Here is a 9,177-nt window from a genome sequence, read left to right on the forward strand (position 1 = left end):
AGTGCTGGGATTAAAGGCGTGCGCCACCACGCCCGGCTTCATTATTTTTCTTGTGTGGCTGATATAAATCATAAAAATGGTCTTTTAAAATCTTTAAAATGACACCATCCTATGGTTGTGTCTGTTTGCTTGGTGACTGTTAGTGACATTAAAGTATATGTCAGTCATGAGTTTATAATATGCAATGAGAGGATTGTGAGAAGAAAAGGCAATTTTCAAAGAACACTGGTTTTTCAGAGGCAGTAGAGGCCAGCTAAGGGTAACACAACTAATAAAGAATTACAGACACAGTTGACGTGGACTAGTGTACCTTGGATACTGAAAAAAATCAAACAAACTTCTATGTAACCAAGACACTAAATTACCATGTCTGGTTATGAAGACACTGTTAGTTTTTAAAATTATTTACCTTGCAAACAATTGTCACAATGAATAATTTACTTGTTTTTACTAATACTATTACTCACCTAAAAAGCCGGTAGCATGGGATATATTTCTGAATGTCTAGGAGAAAAAGGATTTCTAGTCATGAGTGTATTAATCGCTTGCCCACTGCCCACCACCCTGAGGAGCGTTTGACCTCCTGCTAGCTAGGAGCTTCACTGTGCAGAGCTCATCCCTCTTCAGACCCCCCTAAGACAGACCACGCTCACTCAGAAATCAAGTGACTCCCAGACATGCAGGGCTAAAAGTCCAACCTGGAACTGCAAGCGTTACACTCCCTAGACAACAGCAAACGTGCAGAGCTGTACTTCTGATCCCCCTGCCTCCCATTTTTTAGTGTGAGGATTACAAGTCTGTACCACTTCACCCACACTTTTGGTTTTTGGGTTTTTTCTTTTTTTTTTGTAGTACTTTTAAAAACATTACCATATATATGTTATCAGTTTAAACACACACACACACAAGAGTCTAGACATGTGTGTATTCCCCAGAACAACTAAAATATAAAAGTGAAAGTAACATTTATGCTGCTTGTACTCGGCATGTAAACTACCAAAACCACACAGAACTAAGTGACTCACCAATTGTATAAACAACTTTAACGTTGTCCATCTGTGAATCAGTAATGCTATTCTTGGCTTCACCTTTCATTTCACCGAGGAGAAAACCTTCCTGAGAGTAAACAAAAGAAGCAGTATATGAAACACACTGGCTAGGGTCAATATTCTATCTCCTAATCATATCATCTCAGAATTTCACAATATACAAATGTGTTATAGGTAGTGGGCACATGGGTAACTGGAAAAGGCTGTGAGGGAGACAGAGTGGAACTGATTTTTTTGTTTGTTTGTTTGTTTTGAGACAGGGTTTCTCTGTATAGCCCTGGCTGTCCTGGAACTCACTTTGTAGACCAGGCTGGCCTCGAACTCAGAAATTCGCCTGCCTTCTGCCTCCCAAGTGCTGGGATTAAAGGCATGCACCACCATGTCCGGCTGAGTGGGACTGACTTTAAAGGGCTTGGTAATAGTTTGGGAAGGCAGAGAGTGAAGCACCCCTAACTCAAAAGCATAAAAGTTTAAAGTCTGTTTAAGAGCCCAGCTGAGCAGTTTGTCTTGAAGTGCAAGGCTCCTGTGGACAGTTGTAACAAGAGGGTAAAGTCCCACAAGATATTCCAAATGAGCAGCTGAAGTCTGGAGTTTACACATATTTCTGGGTGTCAGTGGAGGTTTCTTAGCTATGGAATGCTAAAGTGATCAATGTTTTCATTTGTAAATCTGTCTAAAAATTATAAAAAAAAAATAAAGATTTGTAATTCAGTTACATCTGCTTCCCAATGGGTCTACTGTGTGCCTGTTTTCTTTTAAAATACAGGCAACCTTTTGGGTTTTTGTTTTGTTTTTTTCATTTCAGTAACTCAAGTTTTTCCTTTGGGTGCATTTAAAGATCAAGTGAACTCTTCTATTCATTAAAATTAGTTTATAATGCCCTGCCTCCATTTCATCAAAATAATCGATCCACCAACCAAACAAACATATAGGAATGTCCCAGTCCTTTAACAGAATCAAGTGGGTACAAATCTGTAATTGCAAATGTTCTTGATTTTGATACTCCCAATGTTAAAAACCAGGAAAAGTACCAGTCAATTCTAAGTACAATTATTCAGAAACCAACTCTAAAACCTTTAGTTGAGCTGGAGGGACGATTCAGTCATTAAGAGCAGTGGCTGCTCTTGCAAAAGAACAGGATTTCGTTCTCAGCGCCCACATCTGTATCTCCCATTAAGTTTCAGAGGATGGTATGCCCTCTTCTGGCCTACTTGGGCACTGCCCATGTGTGATCCACAGATATTCAGTAGGTAACAGACACGCATAAAATAAAAATAAATGACTCTTCAAACAAAAGTTAAAATATCTGAGAAACTAGGGTCAAACACCAAGATGTAGTGTACAAGGGCTAATCCTATAAACTACAGACTTAGGGCAGTTTACTTATGTTCACGCTAAACATCTTCTAAAATAAGTCCCACAGATACACACACGTGTTTGTGTTTAGTATGAAGTGCTTCAGTTTGTATATCATCCTCCCGTAGAGCCATGCTAATGTCAGTATCATCCCATTATGTGCTGCCCGGTGAGCACCTCGCATTCAAAGATGTCATTTGTTTCCCCTTGGTTATCTTGATGTACTGCACATCAAATCATTGTACACTCCTATCACTGGGACCGTGCTGAGAAGCCATTTAGGCAACGCAGATCTGACACTTAAAGCGAAGGACTTAACACTTCAAATAAGTTACTCCACACTGTTCGGTATGGTGCTCTCTGCACTGTATTCGTGCAGACCCCAAACTCATTTTAGATGTTTCTAAGTTTCTTTCTTTATGTTACTAAGAACTTAATACAAGATGCTACTGCCAGACCTCAAAGTTTTACGGTAAGTTTTTAATCTAAAAAAAGAGCCTTAAAATTTGTTTTCAATGTCACTCACTGGCTTCGAAAGGAGGCAAAGGCTTAAAAATGCATTTACACATCTGATCCTGGACAAAGTGCGTTTGTAACGGAAAGTAGCACAGAAGTAGCCGGAATCTTAGAGCCTCATGCCAGGTTAGCTCTACAACTGGCCAGCCCCATGCGGCTGGGTGCGGGGTCTGGCTCGCCCGTGCTCGTCCTCCCGAGTCTCGCGGCGCACACGCGCTGCGGGTAGGACCCGGCGCCCGGATCCTTCGCACAGCAGGGTAGCGAGGCAGGGAAGCTGCCCGACTTTCGTCGCCCAGCCGGAGGCCCCGGGGAACTTTCCTCCACGCCCAAGGGCGAGCAGAGAAAAAGGGCCCGGATGAGAGCTCGGGAGGGCGCCCTGCTCCGCGAACCCGCGGGGCGAGCGGGGACTGCGGGCAGGGACGGCGGGGTCGGCAGCCGCGCCCGGCTCACCGTGTCTGAGTCTGTGTTGAGATGATGGAAAGTGAGTGCGCCGAGCACGAAGCCAGACAGCACCCCCAACGTGCTCTCGCCCTCCATACTGCCGCCTCGGTCGCTGCCGCCACAGCCACTATCGCGGGGCATGACGGGAGGCTGGGGCGTAGGGGCGGGGCCTAAGGGGCGGGGCTTGAGCCTGCGCACCGGGAGACGCGTGTTGGAGGGAGCTGGGTGTCCTCTAGCCAGGGAGGGTGCTTCTTTCATCAGCTTGGCTGAGACACCTGCAGCATGCATGGAAAACCCTGTTTATGGATAGTTTAAGGCTACTAATGGTTGTAAAAACAAGAATCGCTTAGCAATATTTTAATACCACGGATATGTCTTTTTGGGGTTTCCACTGCCCTTCATCTATTGGAATTTATGGAAGACCAATAACCAGTGGTGGGTGGGGATTATCTTCTCTAGAGTGTTCCCGCTGTGTTGCGTTATTCTGTCTGTGTGTATTTGATTCTTTGGTTTGTTTGCTTGCAATTATAAAGTTATGAACTGAGTCTAAAGACTATATATGTTTATAACATTGTGAAAGTTTAATGATAAGCATGAACATATTGTGTTGGATCATGTGATATGACTAAAGTAAGTGAGAAGGTGAGGGATTGACATGTATTTCACACGTGTGCACATACACAATTTTAAAAGCCGATGGTTTTTAAATAACTGAAAGTTGGCAAAAGTGGCATGCTCCTGAATTGCATTAGTATTGCATGTCTCAGTTTTGTTGTGCAATAGCCAGGATTAGCTTGTCAGTGGCAACATGGAAGAAGTCATAGCTCCACTCTGTGGTCACTAATAGCTTGTGGAGTTCTCCTCCCCCTAGGGAAGGAGAATTTATAGAGTACATATGTATAATACATATGTATTATAGAATGTGTATGTATTAATATATATTTCGTGGTACTATCATATGTATCACATATATAATTATACATAATACATATAAAGGCCCATGGTATTTAGTTTTCATTACATGAGCTAGCCACCAGAGTTCAAGGCTGATTGTGACAGGAGAATAAAGACAAGAGTCCTAGATGACAAAGGTCCTACCCAGCATGTACATTTCCTACCCTTTGACCTCTACACCTCCCCCCCGCCTTGTGAAGGAGTCCTCATGTACCCGAGTTCCCTAATATGCAAGTTTGAGGGGAGAGATAGTTTCCCATATCTCAGAATACAAATTCTTGAATAAACCCGATTTCCTTCCACCAACTTTCATTCTCTGAATATTCGCTTTTAAGTATGGAGCAGATGACCTTGGGTATGGTGACATTTCTGCTGAATATTAATTGCTTTTCTGTTGCTGTGATAAACCACCATGACCAAGGAACCTTATGGAAGGGACGGTTTATTTGGGCTTACACTTCCAGAGGGATAGGAGCCCATCACTGTCACAGCAGGGAGCCTGGCAGGCAGCAGGCAGGCATGGTGACTGGAACAGCAAGCCGAGGACATCCTGAACCTCAAGCAAGATGCAGAGAGAGCAAACTAAAATTGGCACAAGTCTTTTAGTTCTCAAAGCCTGCCCCCAGTGATTCCTTCAGCAAGACCACACCTCCTGAACCTATTCAAACGGTGCCACCAACCAGAAACTATTCAGATTTCTAGACTGTGTGGGCATATCTTTGAGACCATCACAGCTGTGTTCTGGGATAACACCCTCACTAGACCCGATTGCTGTTTGAAAACTACATCACCATGTTGTGACTGTACAATGGTATACAAAGCAGTAAGAAGAAGTGTTAATCCCACCAGGTGAAAATAAGACTAGTACCACAATTTTTGAGCAAAATGTAAAGCAGGCTTTATTAGATACTGGTCAGGATGATGGACACCGGCCGGATGCCCAGAGAATGGCTCTAAACCCCACAAGACTCCGTATTCCCACGTTCATCCAATCAACAGCAATCCTATCTGGACATACTTCCTGCCTACATACCTCTATCATACATGTGGCCAAGCACTTCCTGTGCAGCTGGAGCAACCAACCTTCTTCACAGAAGTGAAAACACCTGGCTTGTTATCTTACTTGACCCGCAGCCCCCAGCATTCCAGGAAGTTGGCTGTCCTTGGGCAAGTGGGGCTTACAGGTTAGAGGTGGTTTTTGTTTTATAGATCTCTTAAGCACAGTAGTTAAAACTTAACTCATAACTTTAGCCCTCGAAGAACTGAAAGTAAAGGCATGAGTATGAATTTGTGGGTTACATGATGAGGGGAATCTAATACCGTATTATTAACCCCTGTGCAGAAACAAAATAGGAGGGCATTCTTTCAGCTCAATTGTATCAAGTGTCTGGGAGAGAAACTATGTGTCATAAAGACCCTTCTTGCAACCACAGTGGCCTGTGTGAATGATGAATATACAAGGTTACTACTGGTGGAAAGTTCATCTCTAAAGCTGAGTTAGCTAATGGAATCGTATCCAGCAGACAGACCCAAGGCCAAACAGAAAATGTCAAGCTTTTATCCTGGGTCTAGTTGCCCTGGAGACGAGTCAACGCTTTTTAACTCTTGGAGCAGTTGACTGAGTTAAGCAGAACACATTCTTTACTTGTATCCATCAAAGCAGGCTGGGTAATTTATTTCTCTCTCTGAAGGGCCACTGACCTGTACAGTTGTATGGCTCATCCATGTCTGTCACACATGATCTGAGAAGGGCTTTCATACCATGGTGACTTCAGATTTTGGGTGATTTCGGGGGCAGATGTTCCCTGTGTTTTCAGTATGTGTGTGTGTGTGTGTGTGTGTGTGTGTGTGTAAGCTTCAGAGGTGGCCCTGCCTTTTCATGAGTGTCTGTTCATCTGCTTCATGAAGACTACATCAGGAGATGCCACGAAACTTCACCTGCTGAACTATTTATTATCAAGGCCATTTCAGACACAGGAAACAGGAATGCTCCTCAACACCCTGACCCGGGGGTGGGGTGATACTCTTCTGGTTCACCCAGGTCCTTGTTGTCTGACAGAAAAGACTTTCTGGGGCTGGAGAGATGGCTCAGTGGTCAAGAGCGTTGACTGCTCTTCCAGAGGTCCTGAGTTCAACTCCCAGCAACCACATGGTGGCTCACAACCATCTGTGATGGGATCTGATGCCCTCTTCAGGTGTGTCTGAAGACAGCGACAGTGTACCCACATACATGAAATAAATAAACAGATCTTTTTTAAAAAAGAAAGAAAAGAATTTCTGCATGAATTAGAGTAAAGTAAAATCAGCAAGTCCACTGGTTAAGCAAGAACACAAGACAAACCTGACCAGTCAAAGTGGGCGTCTAAGCACCCAGGCAGTAGCCATAATTGACTAGGGGCTTACTTAGAACTTACTTAGAAAAACGCACTCGAACACTGATTTCAGATATTAGGGGAAGCATTTTTCTCACCCCCAGGATTTGGTCCTTGAGGCTTTCCCCGACTTACCCTGAAGGCTTGCAGCTGGAGCAAGAAGAGTGCTCCAGAGGTAAATAGCGTTGACTCGTCTCCAGGGCAACTAGACAAGGACGAAGGCTTGACATTTCCGGATTGGCGTTGGGTCTGTCTGCTTTGCTTTGAAGGCTGGATGCGTTTCCATTAGCTAACACAGCTTCAGGGGTGAACTTTGCAGCAGTAGCAACCTTGTGTGTTCATCATTCACACGGGCCACCGTGGTTGCAAGAGGGGTCTCGATGACACATGGTTTCCCCTCCAAATAGTCAGTACCATTGAGCATACATTGGTATGTTTCTTTCTGAATTCTGTGCCCAGTCCTCCAGCATCTCTTGCTACCTTTAACAAGCTGCTTTGGAGGGACTGGATAGACTAGTGGTTAAGAGCACTTGCTGCTCTTCCGGGGGACCTGGGTCTTAGCACACACACAGTAACTCCAGTGGATCAGAGGATCTGAGGTCCTCTCCTGGCTTCAAGGGCATCAGATGCAGACATGTATGCAGGCAAAACACCTAGACACATAAAAATAAACTGATTTAAAGAGCATGAGTTGCTTTTTATAAAACTGGGGTAGTTTGTGTTTAGGTGGTCACTGCTCCCGAGGAGGCTCATGCAAGAGGCTTTTGGAGCCCAAGGCTTCAAAACCCAGCTTGGTCAAAACAGAGGAACACTGGTTTTAGCTTTATCTCTGTTGCTATGATAAAACAAAGCAAAGCAAAACAAAACAAAAAACCACTCTGACATATGGGCATGGTGGCACTTGACCATAATCCCAGCACTTAGGAGGCAGAAGCAGGCAGGTCTCTGAGTTCGAGACCAGCCTGGTCTACAGATGGAATTCCAGGACAGTCGGAGCTACACAGAGAAACTTTGTCCAGAAAAAAACCAAACCAAAACCAAACCAGAAAAACACTCTGGCTAAGAGCAATTTAGGGGAGGAAAGCTATAGCCCATCAATGAAGGACGTCAGGGCAGGAACTTGAAGCAGAGATCCTGGTCTCTGGCTTGCTTGCTAGCAGGCTTATGCTATAGGAATAGTGCCATCTACAGAGGGCTGTGCCCTCTTATGTCAGCTAACAACCAAGACAGTCCCACAGGAATGTGTTCACAGGATAATCCGGGTGATCCTTCCCTTCTCAGGTAGTGATTTAAAGCTACTAGAACACCATCTCAAGGGGAAAAAATATTAATTAAAAAAGCCAAATTGTTCCCAGGTCCTGCAGATGAAATGAATCAAAATCACTGGGGGGGGGGGGAGGTAATGCCCAAGCATTGAAACATTTTCATCATCATAATAATAATGGGAGTGCTAAGTTTTATAACTGCTTTCTAGGAGAATATACATTCTATTATCATAATTTTAAGAATGAATAATCTTGCAGGGTTATGAGTAAGCTTGGGCAAGTCTTTATCGCTATAAAGACACTGTAAGTACCTCTGTGGGAGAAGAGCTGGGGACAGGACTAAGAGAAAGGAGGACTCTTTACTGATGCCAAGCAGTTTCACCTTTGAAGACCGCAGAGAGCAATTCGCAGACAGGCTTGCCCACCCAGTGCAGAAGCAGGCTGACTGTTCTCTTGGCTTGTGTGAAGGGGCTATTGGGTTTCAAATGCTGCATTCTGGACCGATGTCCTTCTTCTGGAAGTCAACTGTCCGTGCTGAAGCTCTCTCCAGACAGCTGGACCCGACAGAACAAGCTGTTGTAGATTCTATCCTTCACTTCAGCCCTTAACTAGGGAAGTGAGTCAGGCTGACTTCAAACAGGCACCAACTATTTCTGACTATCGCACCTGGTGGGTGTGGTGAGAACACCTAAGATCACAGAAACAAAAACCCTTTGTAAACTGTGAAGCGGCCTGTGGTAGTTATTATCCTTGGTATGTCTTGCTAGGCATCACAAAGTAACAGGGGTACTCAGCAGGACCCGCACCATGACCCCCAGTAAGTATATGTTCTAAAACCTTGCCAAGTAGCCTTAGACCACTGAAGCTTTGGACACACACACACAAAGCCGTTTCCCTGGTAACACTAGAAATGGAAGCATCAGTTTTACAATTCCTTGAAAGTTCACATACCATATGTGAAAGTAGAGGTGTCTGACTTTGTTCTAAGTTTCATCTCTTCTACATCTCTAGCCCTGGGCAAAGAGCTGGCATTCTTAGCTGCCCAAAAGGCAATGGGAGGAATAATTATCCCCTCTGTTGCATAACAGTTTCCTCAGAAATTGAAACAGGCTGGGCGGTGGTGGCACACACCTTTAATCCCAGCACTTGGGAGGCAGAGGCAGGCGGATTTCTGAGTTCGAGGCCAGCCTGGTCTACAAAGTGAGTTCCAAGACAGCCTACAAC

At 44.4% G+C, this 9,177-nt stretch overlaps 1 protein-coding gene across 1 annotated transcript in view; it reads right to left on the reverse strand.

The window, feature by feature from the left end:
- Abraxas1 (abraxas 1, BRCA1 A complex subunit) overlaps positions 1 to 3,506 on the reverse strand; it is a 16,815-nt gene extending 13,309 nt beyond the window's left edge. The window contains exons 1-3 of the mRNA XM_021162693.2: positions 3,372 to 3,506; positions 1,026 to 1,116; positions 468 to 504 (exon numbers count right to left, since the gene is read on the reverse strand). Coding sequence (XP_021018352.2) covers positions 468 to 504; positions 1,026 to 1,116; positions 3,372 to 3,503 — 260 coding nt within the window. The 5' untranslated portion in view covers positions 3,504 to 3,506. The remainder of the gene's footprint in view (positions 1 to 467; positions 505 to 1,025; positions 1,117 to 3,371) is intronic.
- Positions 3,507 to 9,177: the final 5,671 nt, after the last annotated feature.

Source organism: Mus caroli, chromosome 5 (assembly GCF_900094665.2).
Source record: "Mus caroli chromosome 5, CAROLI_EIJ_v1.1, whole genome shotgun sequence".
In the NCBI taxonomy this organism is placed as follows: Eukaryota; Metazoa; Chordata; class Mammalia; order Rodentia; family Muridae; genus Mus; species Mus caroli.